The sequence below is a fragment of the Cryptomeria japonica genome, chromosome 7, assembly GCF_030272615.1.
Source record: "Cryptomeria japonica chromosome 7, Sugi_1.0, whole genome shotgun sequence".
NCBI classification, from domain to species: Eukaryota; Viridiplantae; Streptophyta; class Pinopsida; order Cupressales; family Cupressaceae; genus Cryptomeria; species Cryptomeria japonica.
The window spans coordinates 360,125,925-360,144,291 of NC_081411.1; the positions used below are offsets into that span (position 1 = coordinate 360,125,925).

Sequence of the window (18,367 nt, forward strand, 5' to 3'; positions counted from 1 at the left end):
ATATCTGAAAAGGTGTTTTGGGCGGCTATATAGGGTTTTGCCTTAGTCAAACCCCCGCTTTGGTGATTTCCACCTCCACGAATAGCCAAGTTGTATTGTAAAAGTAGTGTGTGTGCAAGATCCTAAAATGCAAGTAAGCAAACTAGAGCAACCTAGAAAGTAAACCCTAATTGCTTGTAAATGATAATGTAAATGCTCCAAATCAAGATGTAAAGAGATCTAAAGCATGAATACAAGTGATATAATGAGACTTATGCAAAGACATGAAAACAACATGAAATCATACCCAACCCCAAGGGAGGGGTACAAGCCAATCTTCAGTCGGTGATCCCTTATTGCTCTTCAATGTCTTCAAAGCCCTAAATGGATGAATGAAATTAATGAATGCTTGATAGATGGATGTTGAATGTTGTTGAAGTCTTCAAAGATCTGCTCTTTTGCTGCATAGAAGGTCCCTGAAACCAAAAATTCGGATCCTCTCCAATGAAGAAAGAGAGCTCTTATATATGAAACCCTAGGTCTTAATTTCAACTTTTGGCCGACCTAGAGATTGAATATCCCGCCAATTTCTTGGGGTTAAGCTTTATTTTATGATTGGATCGCGCTCCTAAAATTTCGGGAAAAATGTCCGGGACCGTGTGCACTCCGGGTGCCATGGTCCCGACAACTTTTCACCAAATTTTCAGGGCCGTCAGATATGATGATTTTAGGGAGAATCCCGAAGTTACAGGTGATTTCGAGATGTTTTGACCCTCGAAATCAAGCCCCTAAGTTCAAAATAGGACTTAATTAGGGTTTTTGATTAAATGATGTATTGGAGGAATAAAATGAAAGGGGGCACACTTTAATGAAAGGGCCCAACTTTATGATGTGGAGGATGATGAAATAGGACCTTAGACCTAATTAATTTGATTAATTAAGTGCTAAAGGAGAAATGCAATGCAAAATGCAAACTGCACCAAGGCGGGTGCTAAACTAGGTGTGAAATTGTACTGCTTTAGCAAGTGCGTACAATTTACGACGCTACATTATCCTAAGGGGTCATATGGTGTCCTAAGGGGTCCTTCCATGTACTAGGATGTTAAAAGGGGTCATATAGTGTTCTAAGGGGCCATATGGGGTCCTAAGGTGCCACACATGTGTTAGAACACCATATTACCCCTTAGGACACCATATGACCCATATGGATCCATCATATTGTCATAAGGGGTCATATGGTGTTGTTAGGGATCATATGGGGTCCTAAGGGGTGACACATGTTGTAGAATAGTATATGACCCCTTAGGACACCATATGACCCATAAGGACATCATATTGTCCTAAGGGGTTATAGGGTGTCCTGAGGGGTCATGTCATGTACTAAGGTGTTAAAAGGGTTCATATGGTGTCCTAAGGGGTCATATGTGTCGTTAGGGGTCATATGTGTTTCTAAGGGGACACACATGTGTTAGAACACCATATGACCCCTTAGGACACCATAAGAGAGAGAGAGAGAGAGAGAGAGAGAGAGAGAGAGAGAGAGAGAGAGAGAGTATTACAAAGGCTAAAAGGGGACAACAAGAGAGAGGTCCTTAAAGGACTTAAGGGGAGGGACACTATATGACCCCTTAGGACACCATATGACCCCTAACAACACCATATGACCCCTTAGGACCCAATACAATCCCTTAGGACACCATATGACAAAGGGAAAGAGAGAGAGGGAGAGAGAGAGAGAGAGAGAGAGAGAGAGAGAGAGAGAGAGAGAGATGGGGGGAGAAGGGGAGAGGGGGAGTGATAGGAAGAGAGATAGGTCTAGAGATGGAGAAAGATAAAGAGAGTGATATATATATATATATATATATATATATATATATATATATATATATAAAAGAGAGAGAGAGAGAGAGAGAGAGAGAGAGAGAGAGAGAGTATTACAAAGGCTAAAAGGGGACAACAAGAGAGAGGTCCTTAAAGGACTTAAGGGGAGGGACACTATATGACCCCTTAGGACACCATATGACCCCTAACAACACCATATGACCCCTTAGGACCCAATACAATCCCTTAGGACACCATATGAGAGAGAGAGAGAGAGAGAGAGAGAGAGAGAGAGAGAGAGAGAGAGAGAGAGAGAGAGATGGGGGGAGAAGGGGAGAGGGGGAGTGATAGGAAGAGAGATAGGTCTAGAGATGGAGAAAGATAAAGAGAGTGATATATATATATATATATATGTATATATATATATATATATATATATATATATATGTATGTATGTATGTATGTATGTATGTATGTATGTATATGTATATGTATATATGTATATATGTATGTATATGTAGGTATGTATATGTATGTATGTATGTATGTATGTATGTGTATATGTATTTGTGGAGAGAGAGAACTTAGTGATTATTGAAATTTAATTGTCTAAGAAATTATAATATCTAAAGCTTGGGGAGAGAGGAGAGAGTGAGATAAAGAGAGGTGAAGAGAGGAGGAGAGAGAGGAAAATAGATAGGTCTAGAGCTTAGGGGATACAAAGACTATGAGATAGAGAGATAGCAAGTGAATGATGATATAAGCCCACTAAACACTGAAATTTGACTGTCTAAAAAATTATAAGATCTCCTAAAATCTAGAATCTATATTATGACTCCTAGAGATCTGAAACCACTCTCAAACATCCTGACAATATATACATAATATATAAATTAAAGTATAAGAAAGAGAAAATGTTATATTTTATGTATATATCTTGCTGAAAAAACTAAGGGAATGCTAAAGGAAGTGTCATCTATGTTCATGTTCCTTATCTAACTTAATGTAAGCATAACGTGTATGTGTCTATATTGCTAAAAATAACTCATTTGTGTTTTTATTTTTTAAAACACGATCGCATTTTTTTTTTTAAAATGTTACGATCACGTTTTTGTTTTAAAAAACCCGTATGCATTTTTAATTTAAAGCATTTGTATGTGTTTTTCCTTGTACTTAGGCTTGGATAGCAAGGTTGAGGCTTGGGAGCCTTTTTTCCTCCTTTTTACGCGTTTTCTTTTTCCAATCTAGTTTCTCAACTTCATCATCATCAGATTTACACGTTATCAAGTGGGTATTTCTAAAATTGCCACCATAATTTCACCTGTCTTCTGAGCTTTCTAAACATATATTTAATTTTTTTTTGAACAACCTTAACATATTAATCTTGAATTTCTTTTACCGGTGTCTCCATCATTCTCAGAGACATATGTACCATTTTTTTTAATAACTTTTGATCTACTTATCCAAATTTAAAAAAGATTATATATTATTGTAGTGCACTTGATTCTTTACACTTAAAAAAAATTGTATTTTCGATTATTTTGGTGCAAGTTATGCTTCATGCACAAATGGGTACCTGATTTTTAGGATGTTCCTGTTTCTAAAAATCATAAAAAATAATTGTCAACAAAAAATTACAAAAAAATACACAACTTCTAGTGCTCACTCTTAACTATCTTTCTACCAAAGGATTTATCAAAATACAAAATCCATCTATGACTTTTTTAATGTGCACACCAGGCACTATGTTATGTTTTTAAGAAAAAATCAGGAATTGTTTTTTGTGCGCGAAGGATTTGACCCCCTTAATTTTATCCAATTTTGAAAAAAATAGTAGTTTGAAAACTAGATTCAGAGTACTACAATATTTGTTCTTTGAGTATCTTCATATTTTGAGTGGACGAATCTCAAATCGCTCCTCCAAATTCAGGTTTAGCTGATTTCAGAAAGAAAGAAAAAAAGATGTCGAGTTATACCCCTTTTTGCACACCATCTTGGTGCACTTACCTGTAGGTTACAAATAAAGTATGAAACTCTTAGAATAATAATTAATAGAATATAAGGCTTCAAGGTTTGATAAGAATTATGCAAAGGCTATGAAAAATGTGAAATCCTTAGATGACTCTTTCGCATAAGGAAAAATTCTAAAAACTAGAAGTCATATATATTAATGAAATTAAGAGTACTTAGTATAGTGATGCAGAAGAAGATAGTCCAAAGTGATTTCATTTGGACATAATGTTTTTGTATGATTAGTGTAATGGGCCTAATGGTTCAAACCTAACTCATACACTCTTCAATTAAAAAGTGTTTTATAAACCTTAGATAAGTAATTTTTAGGTTTGTGAGCTAGTGTATGTAAATTTGAGTGTGCTTTACTAGAAACTTCTTTTTTTTATCATTGCATTTCTAGTGATTTATATTATACTCATGAGCTAACATCATTTTTCCATTTTTATAATGAATAAAATGATGATGTCCTTCATGTTGATTTTCATGATGATCATCATGCACATGATTTCAAGCCAATTTTGTTTAGAAATTTCATTTCGTTGGAGGATCCTCCATATAAATCATATTATAATGAATTTTGTCACATACTATAATTACTTTGCTTCCTATAACTAAAGAAATATATGTGCCTATGTCTAGTCTTTCACCATATAAAGTTGAGTGTTTTATGCTTATCATATATATATATATATATATGAAAGTAATCCAAACATGTAATTATACTTCATCAAACAAAATACTATTAAAGTTAAATAAAATAATTTAACTATACTCTATTAAATTGAGTAGTTCTAAAGTAATATAAAATAACTCTTCACCTTAAAATTACATTAATCAAATTTAAAAATCAATAATTATTAACCATTTTATAATAGGTGCCTATTTCACTTATATATTATTATTATTTTTTTATGTATAGATTACTTATATATTATTTATGTTTATGTAAATTTGTGTTTGAAGGGTAGAATTCACATTCTAATTATGTTGAAATAATCAAATTTTATTTATCTAAATATATATTTGTATTCCTTATCTTATATGTATATGTATATGTATGTATATATGATACATGTATACATATACATATATCATATATACATAACGTCAACCAATCAACAATCTCACACAACTTCACAAATTTGTCAGTTCAGGATAGTCATAAAATATAATCAAAACATTAAATTAACAAAATCATGATAATATTAACAAGTGCCACATAGTGGCGAGTACTTCCTCTTGATTTGTAGTTGAAATAGTAATTTTTGTTATAGTTATTGAAATTTTTCATTAATTATATAACTAATATAGTGTTGGACTATGATAAATTAATTTGTTTTTTGGTAGATAAGCTTCTTGCTATGTGAGGATCAAATATTTGGTTGTTCAATGTCATTTTACAAATCGTAGAAATAAAAAAATGTCATTAAATTTTTTATAACTTATATTACATGTGAATAAACTCATAATTTATATTATTATATTATGATGCAATGAATATTTTAGATCAATTTTTTTATGTTGCTTAGGATTTTTTCACAATGATTTAGTTTCATTATTCTAGTTTCTATAAGATTTTATGTTTTTTTGGTTTTATGATATTTTTTATTTCTAAAAGGTCGTCGAATTTCAAAAATTCTTTTTAATTTAATTTATTTTATTTTGATTATAAATTAAAGAACATTTTAAATATAATATATATTTTTAATAACCATATAAGCACAACAAATGAATTTTCATTACAATAGTATTGCCTAACGGCAAGTACTAATAATATTCATTAATAATGTCATTATGAATTCATAACCATCTCACACACACATAGATTCACTTATCATAATTTAATCATGAAATCCTTCCCTAAACCAAATTACCATGAAGGTAAGGGTCAACAAGAAAATTATTTAGATTTGTAAGAGATTTGACAATAATATATATCAAGAGATATAGTTGTCAAAGTGTGCATTTATATGTAATAAATTGATTCAAAAAATACTGGGGAAAAAAAATCAAGATATAGATTTTTAAAAGACATATATCCCAGTGTTCAATGCACTTGTAGAGAGTATCCATTAGTCTATATGTGGACAGATGCATGTGACAAATCCACTCTTTTCACTAATTAAAGAATTAACAGACAATTTTGAATAATTTTTTGTTGGGCTGCATAGTTAATAAAACTCGGTTAAGAAGGGATTCGGTTTCCTTTGTGATAGAATGGCCTGAAGAACTGGTTTGAATGGATTCAGACGCCAATGGTGTTCCTGCCTATGTTTGCAGCCCTGCTGGAGCTCATCTAAACTTCTGGTTTGAGGAAGGGTAAATGGGCAGACTGCATTTGGGTTAACTATTAACATATCGTACAAGTTTTGCATTCCTGAAAGCTATTTGGCCTTTGGTAAGCGTCAAGGTTCTGTCCATGGGCCTGCCAAGGGACACATTATAAACACCTTTTCTGCAATGGAATCGAAATTTATCAGCCGACTGCGCGAGGAAAAGGTTTATGGGGACAAGCCTGTGTGGACAGTGGGTCCTCTGTTTACGTACCCATTTTTCTATTATGAACGACGTTTGTTTTAGATCATAGAGTGTTTGAGATTATTTCTTTTTAGTGTTTCTGAATTCGATTGTGTGTATTTTTGTATCAACGTTATAGATCACATTCTGTAATCTATCATCAGGATAATAGAGTGTTCAGGAGTAGAAAAGTTCTGATGATGGATCATCTGAAAAGTTGATGCAAAAATACATAAATTTTTTTTGCATCAATGTTTCTAATCATACTGTGATTCATTATCAGGATAATAGAATGCTCGGGAGTAGAAAAATTCTGATGATGGATCACCTGGTTGATGCAAAAATACATAAACAATTGAATCCAGAAACACTAAGAAGAACTATTATGGATCATGGAAAATTGATATGTATTATGGTATCTTATCTTTCAAAACATTACCTTTTTCCTTTATAAAATTGGGATACTTGCAAATAATCAATAAGGTTGTAAATGGGGATTTCATCTTCATCATGAAGACTTGGTAATTAACATCCTTGTAGGAATTTGAACATTGATGATGAGAATCACAATTTCACACTTTAACATCCTTGTTGGAGTTTGAATCTCGGTAACAAGGATCACAACCCCATGATTTAACACCCTTGTTGGAGTTTGAATCTTGGTGACAAGAATCACAACCCCACAATTTGAATCTTGGTGTCAAGAATTACAACCCCAGGATTTGAATCTTGGTGGCAAGAATCACAACCCCACAATTAACACTCTTGTTGAAGTTTGAATCTTGGTTACAAGAATCACAAACCCAGGATTTAACATCCTTGTTGAAGTTTGAATCTTGGTGACCAAAATCAGAGCCGTATAATTTAAAACTCTTCGTAACAAGAATCACAACCCCATGATTTAACATCCTTGTTGGAGTTTGAATCTTGGTGACAAGAATCACAACCCTACAATTTATCTGGGTGACAGGAATCACAAACTTGCAATTTAATACCCTTGTTGGAGTTTGAATCTTGGTGAAGAATCACAACCCTACAATTTAACACTCTTGTAGAAGTCTGAATCTCAGTGTCAAGAATCGCAACCCCATGATTTAACCATCACACCACACAAACTTCTAAAAAAAACTGCTTTTAATGCTGCAGATTTATATGATGTTATGGGCTCACGTTTTCTCAACAAGTTGAATAAAAAGCCTCGAGCATCAATTGTCTAAGCGTCATTTGAATCCAATCTTCTCTGTCAAAAATGAAAATCAGAAAGTTAGCTGATAACTTATCACTTTCTAAATGCCCTATCAAATGTTCTTATGCCCTAAACAAATGTATGTACACAAAGACCAAATTTTCCCCCTATTGACCTTCCACACCTCCTCAGGAATCAGAGGTGCCCAGGGTACAATTGCTAATAATATATACATATCCTAGTTTTCAATGCACTTATAGAGTATCTGTTACGCTATATGTGGACAGATGCATGTGACAAATCCACCGACTTTCACTAATTAAAGAATTAACAGACTATTTTGAATATTTTTTGTTGAGCAGTATAGTTAACCAAACTCACTTAAGAAGAGATTAAATTTCCTCTGTGTGAGAAAGGCCTGAACCAAAACTGGCTTGAATGGATTCAGACATCAATGGTAAAAAAATTCATGTAGTTGTGGTGCCCCTCCCCGCACAGGGACACCTCAATCAGCTGCTGCATTTCTCCAGAGCCATTGCAGAGCGAGGAGTTACTGTATCCTTTGTCGCTGCCTCCACCCATATTCAGCAAGTCCAGCACCGTGTTGATGGATGGGATCCTCACAAGTTCGATATTCAGTTCAGGGAACTACCCATGCCTCATCTCCCTGGTGGTGAACCAGATCTTAAAAGCAATCATATGTTTCCTGTTCATTTGATTCCTCTGTTTGAAGCAACAGAGGATGCCTTTAGCCCTAATCTGGATCTCTTAGTGGGTTCTATTTGCTCTGAGAGTAATAACAGGGTAGTGATAGTGTATGATGGTCCGATGGGATGGGTTCAGACAGTGGCCACCAAATATGGGATTCCTGCATATGTTTACAGCCCTGCTGGGGCTTACCCAAACTTCTGGTTCCAGGAAGGGGTAAATGGGCAGACTGCATCTGGGTTAACTGTAAACATATCATACAAGCGTTGCCTTCCCGAAAGCTATTTAACATATGCTAAGCGTCAACATTCTCTCCAAGGGCTTGCCAAGGGACACATATTGAACACCTTCTCTGCAATGGAATCGACATTTATCAGCCGACTGCGCGAGGAAAAGATTTTTGGGGACAAGCCTGTGTGGACAGTGGGTCCTCTGCTTCCGCACCCATTTTTCCATGATGAACAACGTTTACAAATACAGGGAGCAGACACAGTGTGCTTGAGATGGTATCTTATCTTTCAAAAAATTATCTTTTTTCCTTATAAATTTAGGGTAAATGCCTCTGAATCAATGAGGTTAAAAAGGGTTTCCTGAACATTTAACAATTAACATCTTCATATGAATTTGAAGTTGCAAATTTAACACTTTTTATTGGTGACAAAAATCACAACCCCGTGTAAAAGTTTCAATTTTGGTGTCATCACAATCCAATTTTAACCATCACATTAGACAAACTTTTATAAAAGAATTTTTATGCTACATATAGATTTTTTATGGTACAAATTTATATGATTTTATGGGCTCATGTTTTCTCAACAGGTTAGATAGGCAGGCTCCAGCATCGGTTCTCTACGTTTCATTTGGGTCCATGTCTTCTCTGCCGAGGGCGCAGGTCAGAGAGCTAGCCGATGGGTTGGAGCGCTGTGGACAGCCTTTCTTGTGGGTGCTCAGGATTTCTGATGCAGCTCATTTTTCCCCTGAAGATCAGACGACTTGGATTTGTGAATGTTTGCCAGATGGGTATGAAAGGCGATTAGAGGGGCGGGGTTACATTGCCAGGGATTGGGCACCCCAGCTGGAGATTTTACTTCACAAGTCGACAGGGGGGTTTTTATCACACTGCGGGTGGAATTCGACTTTGGAGAGCATCAGTGCCGGAGTGCCCATGATGGCGTGGCCTCTGCATTCTGACCAGTTTGCCAACTCTGCTCTAATAACAAGGGAACTGAAGGTGGGTGTCCAGGTGAAGGAATGGAGAAATGCAGATGAGAATGAGTTGGTAGTTGCAGAGGAGGTGGAGAGAGCTGTGAAACTGTTAATGGTGAGTGAGGAGGGAATGGAAATGAGACAGAGGGCGCAGGAATTAAGATATGGGGCCCGAATGGCAATAGGTGAAGGTGGATCTTCGCGTAAAGACTTGGATTCACTTCTTTATCACTTTTCTCATCAATTTAGCAATTATAGCAATAAGGCTTGAATAGATTTTCTACCTCTATAAATGTGGATAAGCTTTGTATGCAGAGATTTGTTTCACTTGGGCGAGCATGAGAAAATGGGAATTATCTGTCCCAGCTAGAGTTGAAAAAAGTCCCTATTTTAATCGATGGTATAATAAAAGATTATTTACGTTAATGTGTAAAAAGGATTGGTGGTATTGATAAACATATTCAGGAAATCTATTGAATTAGCAAGATCATGTTTTCTTTGATCAAAACTTCAAGTAAATCAATTTTAAAACTTTGAACAAGGATTAAGGATAGCAATCAAACATGTAGAGGACCAAGGATGATGTATGTCAATGCAATATTTTGACAATGTTTCTAAAATATTGCTCTCATGTGAATGCTATCTCAATAACTCTTAAAATTTCAAACATTTCAAATGAGTAAGTTAATGTCTTTCAATACACTAACAATGCAAAAATTAACATAAATATGTGCTAGATCTACTTGTAACTACTAGTGGAAGAAGTCCACTTGAATCTTACGCATATGCAAAAGAGCCTATGAAGGGAAATCGATATCATATTATGATCTCATAAGTGTCTAGAAGAGACTTTGAGTGAGACATTGTACTAACTAAGGGAGTTTGCTTTACAATAAAATAAACAAATTTACTTAATAAATGGATATAAATGGGCATGCACTTGTAGGGTACTAATAAACACCCTTAATTTTATTTCTATCCCTTAAATTTATGTTTTTGATACCTCTTTACATATACTAGTTTAATTAAAATTTCTTCCTCTTTCACCAATTATCTTTTTCTTTTTTTTTTTGTTACATTTTGCATCTCCTTATATTTCTACTCTATCAAATACAAGTGCTATCCACATTCACATCTAATTTATAAATCGTTTGGATCATCAGTATCCTATATATTAAAGGCATGATATAGAAAACCTACATGTGCTACGACAAATATGTTATCCTATAGAAAGTATTTTCTTTAAAATCACTTAAATACATTTCAAATCCCAAACCCTTCTCATGCAAACTATAGTAGTGAGTCCCCATAATAATAGATATCTAAATTATAGTGTTCATATCAATCAAATTATAATGGAAAGGTTTTACAAATACCTGATGATTTTTCTAGGTAGGGTCTTGGAATTACCAAAGAGTGTCTAATAACCAATTTTAGGAAACTTGAGTAGGATTGCATTAAACTCTCACAATATTCACATAACCATCATTTCTATTTTTAACTACATTAGAGTTAAGATTAAGTAGGCACCCTTGGGATTATGATGTTTTTACACAACACAAGACTATGTGGTATAGAATAAATAGAGTGTCATGACCCTACAAACTAGTATCGTGAATGGAATCTCCTTTAGTGAACCTTTTCAAAGTGATTTGTAGAGTATTTTAAATACCACTTATAAACATTCACCTCCATTCTTTGCATTCTTGTTAATATTTGATACTTGTAATAACCCATTTATCACATTTTTTTTATCTCCTTTCCCCTAATATTGAAGTGATATGTTGGATCACATTTTGGTTATGTGAAAAAAAATTCAATGTGTATTAGCTATTTGAAAATTCCCAATATGTATTAGTTATTTGAAAAATTCAATATGCATGCATGTGACAAGGCATTTATCTACAAGTGGATTCCTCGAGGTGATAAAGAAATCAGTATGGTTAGGTGAAGGTGATCTTAACTACACCACACACTATACATTGCTCAAACAAAGTTCAATAATGGAAGCCTTGAATAAACAGAAACACAAAGGAGACCAAGATTATGAAAAAAAGGTTGATGGTGTGTCTTGTGGACCCTCTATTTCCAGTCACAATAAAACTAAGTGTAATGGATTCTCGAGGATGAGTTGCATGAATGATAGTCTATGTTTTATAACATGGTAGGAAAAACTTGATTACAATAGGCACTATGCAAAAATGCATGAATCTACATAAGCTAATGAGTACTACTTGGAGCAAGGAAGGGTTAATAGTCCTCAAATATTCTTTGAGCACATCAAGTTTTTTCAAGGAGAAGGATGGGAAAGGTGAGGTGAGGGGAAGAAGACACTCTAATGATAACTCACTAGCTACATTTGGTCAAATCCTAGGGCATATGAGGGTGGGGGTATGCAAGTGATTCTAATATATTTTTGTTAATGTTTCTAATATATTTTTGGTATTTATATTGATTATAAAAAAATATTGCTACCTATTATAATAAATAGTACTACTTAAAATAAGCAACAATAAATGAAAACTTAATTATATATGTATGCAACTATATGTATGTAAACCTAGATGCACTCATCTTGAATGGTTGTTACCTACATATAATTTCACTAATGTAATTCCTAAAATTTCATACTTGTAGCAAGATGATAAAATTGATTCACAAACAAGAGGGAAGGAAAAGTACTTAGATGTGCAAAAAATACAAGTTCCCAACATTTATAGTATGCAAGTTAGTGTGAATCTTCCTAGAATAAAAAAGATGGTTTTAAATGAAAATTAGAATAAGGGGAATGTGTATCAAAAATATGTGTTTGATTCCTATTTGAATAATGGTGTTTCATTAAAATATAAGCATTCAACAAAAATCAAATATGAAGGTACATGTCACTAAATTTGGGTGTTTGAAGTTGTAATGCCTCCAATAGAATCTTTTTGTCAAATTGATTAAAATAAAATTATCTACAACAATTATTAATAAAAATATGATTCTCAAACCATCGGGAATTTATATTTCAACATAAACTGAAATATTCACAGAGATTCATCAATATTCTACCAAACAATGCATCCGATTTTGACAATTTGATAACCAAATCAAAAGGAAACTTCACCACACTGATTATATAGGCAAATATCAACAAGTAACATCATTTATATGACCTTTAGTTGTTATGCACCATAAATTTATCGTTATTTTATATCCAACAAAAAATTGCATACAAATCTATCAATTTTAACACACGCAATTCATTTGACAATATAGAAATGAAAAAATATGAAACTCCAAATCATATTAATGATAATTTTTTATTTTATTGTACAAAAACTAAAATTCTTACTTCAAAACACTAAAGACTAGAAGAGCTTGTTGAGTCAAGAACATCCAAAATACACATTGTAAACCATCCCAACTTGCATAGTTTGATCTCAGTGCCTACAAAAGGGTATGTAAAGCTAAAAAATAGTAAAATATATCTACTTCTATAGAAACATAAATAAATAAATAAATAGAATTCAAACCTGGAACACTGAAAAACTATTTTATCAAACCTTGAAAATTGTTGCAACTACAAACTCTTTGTGCGCAAGTGTAACCTTTGGATTAGATAAATAAGTGTAATAATTTATCTAATCCATTAGTCTATATGTGCACAGATGCATGTGACAAATCCACTCCTTTCACTAATTAAAGAATTTAACAGACAATTTTGAATAATTTTTTGTTGGGCTGCATAGTTAATAAAACTCGGTTAAGAAGGGATTCGGTTTCCTTTGTGATAGAAAGGCCTGAACAACTGGCTTGAATGGATTCAGATGCCAATGTTATTCCTGCCTATGTTTGCAGCCCTGTTGGGGCTCATCCAAACTTCTGGTTTGAGGAAGGGTAAATGGGCAGACTGCATTTGGGTTAACTATTAGCATATCGTACAAGCGTTGCATTCCTGAAAGCTATTTGGCCTTTGGTAAGCGTCAAGGTTCTGTCCATGGGCCTGCCAAGGGACACATTATAAACACCTTTTCTGAAATGGAATCGAAATTTATCAGCCGACTGCGCGAGGAAAAGCTTTCTGGGGACAAGCCTGTGTGGACAGTGGGTTGTCTGTTTCCGCACCCATTTTTCTATGATGAACAACGTTTACAAATATTTATAGTATTCATAGTGTTTGAGAGGCATTTTGTTTTTTTTAGTGTTTCTAAATTCGATTGTGTGTATTTTTGTATCAATATTACAGATCATCATCAGGATAATAGAATATTCAGAAGTAGAAAAGTCGAAATGATAGATCATTTGAAAAGTTGATGTAAAAATAAATATAATTTTTATTTTTTTGTATTAACGTTTTGAATCACACTGTGATTCATTATCAGAATAATAGAATGTTCTGGAGTAGAAAAGTCTTGATGATGGATCATCTAGTTGATGCAAAAATATACAAACAATCGAATCTAGAAACACTAAGAAAACCTATTATGGATTGTGGAAAATTGATATGTATGATGGTATCTTAGCTTTCTAAATATTACCTTTTTCCTTTATAAAATTGGGGATACTTTCAAATAATCAATGAGGTTGTAAATGGGGATTTCATCTTCAACATGAATTCTTGGCAATTAACATCCTTGTAGGAATTTGAACATTGATGATGAGAATCACAATCTCACAATTTAACATCCTTGTTGGAGTTTGAATCTTGGTAACAAGAATCACAATTCCATGATTTAACACCCTTGTTGAAGTTTGAATCTTGGTGGCAAGAATCACAACCCCACGATTTAACACTCTTGTTGAAGTTTGAACCTTGGTTACAAGAATCACAATACCAGGATTTAAAACCCTTGTTGAAGTTTAAATCTTGGTGACAAGAATCAGAGCCCTACAGTTTAAAACTCTTGTTGAAGTTTGAATCTTGGTAACAAGAATCACAACCCCATGATTTAACATCTTTCTTGGGGTTTTAATCTTGATGACAAGGAGTTTGAATCTTGGTGACAAGGATCACAACCCTACAATTTGAATCTGGGTGGCAAGAATCACAAACTTGCAATTTAACACCCTTGTTGGAGTTTGAATTTAACACTTTTGTAGGACTCTGAATCTCAGTGTCAAGAATCACAACCCCGATTTAACCATCACACTATACATTTTCAAAAAACTGTTTTAAATGCTGCAAATTTATATCATTCTATGAGCTCATGTTTTCTCAACAAGTTAGATAGGAAGCCTCGAACATCAGTTGTCTGAGTGTCATTTGAGTCCATCTCTTCTCTGTCAAAGGTGCAAGTCAGAAAGTTAACCGATAAATTAGAAAGCTATCACTTTCTAAATGCCCCACCAAATATTCTTATACCCTAAACAAATGTATGTACACAAAGACCAGTTTTTTCCCTATTGACCTTCCACAACTCTATAGGAATTAGAGGTACCCAAGGTACAATTGCTAATAACATATACATATCCTAGTTTTCTATGCACTTATAGAGTACCTTTTACGCCATATGTGGACATATGCATGTGACAAATCCACCGACTTTCACTAATTAAAGAATTAACAGACAATTTTAAATAATTTTTGTTGAGCAGTATAGTCAATCAAACTCCCCAGTGAGAAAGGCCTGAACCAAAACCGGCTTGAATGGATTCAGACGCCAATGGTAGAAAAATTCATGTAGTTGTGGTGCCCCTCCCCGCACAGGGACACCTCAATCAGCTGCTACATTTCTCCAGAGCCATTGCAGAGCGAGGAGTTACTGTATCCTTTGTTGCCGCCTCCACCCATATTCAGCAAGTCCAGCACCGTGTTGATGGATGGGATCCTCACAAGTTCGATATTCAGTTCAGGGAACTACCCATGCCTCATCTCCCTGGTGGTGAACCAGATCTTAAAAGCAATCATATGTTTCCTGTTCATTTGATTCCTCTGTTTGAAGCAACAGAGGATGCCTTTAGCCCTAATCTGGATCTCTTAGTGGGTTCTATTTGCTCTGAGAGTAATAACAGGGTAGTGATAGTGTATGATGGTCCGATGGGATGGGTTCAGACAGTGGCCACCAAATATGGGATTCCTGCATATGTTTACAGCCCTGCTGGGGCTTACCCAAACTTCTGGTTCCAGGAAGGGGTAAGTGGGCAGACTGCATCTGGGTTAACCGTAAACATATCATACAAGCGTTGCCTTCCCGAAAGCTATTTAACATATGCTAAGCGTCAACATTCTCTCCAAGGGCTTGCCAAGGGACACATATTGAACACCTTCTCTGCAATGGAATCGACATTTATCAGCCGACTGCGCGAGGAAAAGATTTTTGGGGACAAGCCTGTGTGGACAGTGGGTCCTCTGCTTCCGCACCCATTTTTCCATGATGAACAACGTTTACAAATACAGGGAGCAGACATAGAGTGCTTGAGATGGTATGTTATCTTCAAAAAATTATCTTTTTTCCTTATAAATTTAGGGCAAATGCCTTTGATTAATCAATGAGGTTAAAAAGGGTTTCTTTCCAATATCATAGGAATTTGAATATTGATGATGAGAGTCACAATCTTATTATTTAACATTTTTTTTGGTAAAGAGTTTGAATCTTTATGACAAGAATCACTATCTATTATTTAACATTTCTGTAGAGTTTGAATCTTGATTACAAAAAATAGGTGTCACATGATTTAACATTTTTGTTGGAGTTTGAATCTTGATGACAAGAATCACAATATCACGATTTAACACTCTTGTAAGAGTTTGAATCATAGTGACAAGAATCAGAATCCCACAACTTAACCATCACAGTACACAGACTTTCAAAAAACTACTTTTTTAAGCTGCAAATTTGACACCTTGTTAGAGTTTGAATCTTGATGACAAGAGTCATTACCCCATGATTTAAAATTCTTGTAGGAGTTTGAATCTTGATGACAGGAATCGTGGCCTCAAGATTTAACATTTTTATTGGAGTTTGAATCTTAATGACAAGAATCACAACCTCACAATTGAACGCTCTTGTAAGAGTTTGAATCTTGGTGACAAGAATCACAACCCCACGATTTAACCATCACATTATGTAGAATTCTAAAAAACTTCTTATTTATGCTACAAATTTAACACTTTAATTGAAGTTTGAATCTTGATGACAGAAATCACAGCCTCAAGATTTCACAGGAATCACAGCCTCAAGATTTAACATTTTTATTGGAGTTTGAATCTTAATGACAAGAATCACAACCTCACAATTGAACACTCTTGTAAGAGTTTGAATCTTGGTGACCCCACGATTTAACCATCAAATTATATAGAATTTTAAAAAACTTCTTGTTTATACTACAAATTTAACACTTTTATTGAAGTTTGAATCTTGATGACAAAAATCACAACCCCACAACTTAACACTTACAAAAGTTTAAATCTTAATGTCAAGAATCACAACCCAATAAAACCATCACATCATACCAACTTTATAAAAGCTAATTTTTATGCTACATGCAGATTTTTTATGCTGCAAATTTATATGATTTTATGGTTTTCTCAACAGGTTAGATAGGCAGGCTCCAGCATCGGTTCTCTACGTTTCATTTGGGTCCATGTCTTCTCTGCCGAAGGCGCAGGTCGGAGAGCTAGCCGATTGGTTGGAGCGCTGTGGACAGCCTTTCTTGTGGGTGCTCAGGATTTCTGATGCAGCTCATTTTTCCCCTGAAGATCAGTCGACTTGGATTTGTGAATGTTTGCCAGATGGGTATGAAAGGCGATTAGAGGGGTGGGGTTACATTGCCAGGGATTGGGCACCCCAGCTGGAGATTTTACTTCACAAGTCGACAGGGGGCTTTTTATCACACTGCGGGGGGAATTCGACATTGGAAAGCATCAGTGTAGGAGTGCCCATGGTGGCGTGGCCTCTGCATTCTGAGCAGTTTGCCAACTCTGCTCTAATAACAAGGGAACTGAAGGTGGGTGTCCAGGTGAAGGAATGGAGAAATGCAGATGAGAATGAGTTGGTAGTTGCAGAGGAGGTGGAGAAAGCTGTGAAACTGTTAATGGTGAGTGAGGAGGGAATGGAAATGAGACAGAGGGCGCAGGAATTAAGATATGGGGCCCGAATGGCAATAGGTGAAGGTGGATCTTCGCGTAAAGACTTGGATTCACTTCTTTATCACTTTTCTCATCAATTTAGCAATTATAGCAATAAGGCTTGAATAGATTTTCTACCTCTAGAAATGTGGATAAGCTTTGTATGCAGAGGTTTGTTTCACTTGGGCGATCATGAGAAAATGGGAATTATCTGTCCCAGCTAGAGTTGAAAAAAGTCCCTATTTTAATACCTGGTATAATAATGTGTAAAAAGGATTGGTGGTAGTGATAAACATATTTAGGAACGTCTTTTTTTATCAAAACTTCAAGTAAATCAATTTTAAAACTTTGAACAAGGATAAAGGATAGCAATCAAACATGTAGAGTACCAAGGATGATGTAATAGTACTTTTATGTGAATGCTATCTCAATAACTCTTAAAATTTCAAATATTTCAAATGAGTAAGTTAATGTCTTTCAATACAATAATAATGCAAAAATGAACATAAATATGTGCTAGATCTACTTGTAACTAGTAGTGGAAGAAGTCCACTTGAATCTTACGCATATGCAAAAGAGCCTATGAAGGAAAATCCATATCATACTATGATCTCATAATAGTGTCTAGAAGAGACTTTGAGTGAGATATTGTACTAACTAAGGGAGTTCACTTTACAATAAAATAAACAATTTTACTTAATAAATGGATATAAATGGACATGCACTTGTAGGGTACTAATAAACATTTTTAATTTTATTTCTATCCCTTAATTTATGTTTTTGATACCTCTTTACATATACTAGTTTAATTAAAATTTCTTCCTATTTCACCAATTATCTTATTTATTTATTTTTGTTACATTTTGCATCTCCTTATATTTATA

At 34.5% G+C, this 18,367-nt stretch overlaps 2 protein-coding genes across 2 annotated transcripts; both read left to right on the forward strand.

The window, feature by feature from the left end:
* Positions 1–7,866: 7,866 nt before the first annotated feature.
* Positions 7,867–9,849, forward strand: LOC131049800 (zeatin O-glucosyltransferase). The gene is made up of 2 exons (XM_057983874.2): positions 7,867–8,730; positions 9,044–9,849. Exons 1-2 carry the CDS (start codon positions 7,955–7,957, stop codon positions 9,699–9,701), a joined length of 1,434 nt encoding a protein of 477 aa, XP_057839857.2. The 5' UTR covers positions 7,867–7,954; the 3' UTR covers positions 9,702–9,849.
* A 5,156-nt stretch (positions 9,850–15,005) lies between these two features.
* On the forward strand, positions 15,006–17,933 carry LOC131049809 (zeatin O-glucosyltransferase). The gene is made up of 2 exons (XM_057983887.2): positions 15,006–15,838; positions 16,951–17,933. Exons 1-2 carry the CDS (start codon positions 15,063–15,065, stop codon positions 17,606–17,608), a joined length of 1,434 nt encoding a protein of 477 aa, XP_057839870.2. The 5' UTR covers positions 15,006–15,062; the 3' UTR covers positions 17,609–17,933.
* Positions 17,934–18,367: the final 434 nt, after the last annotated feature.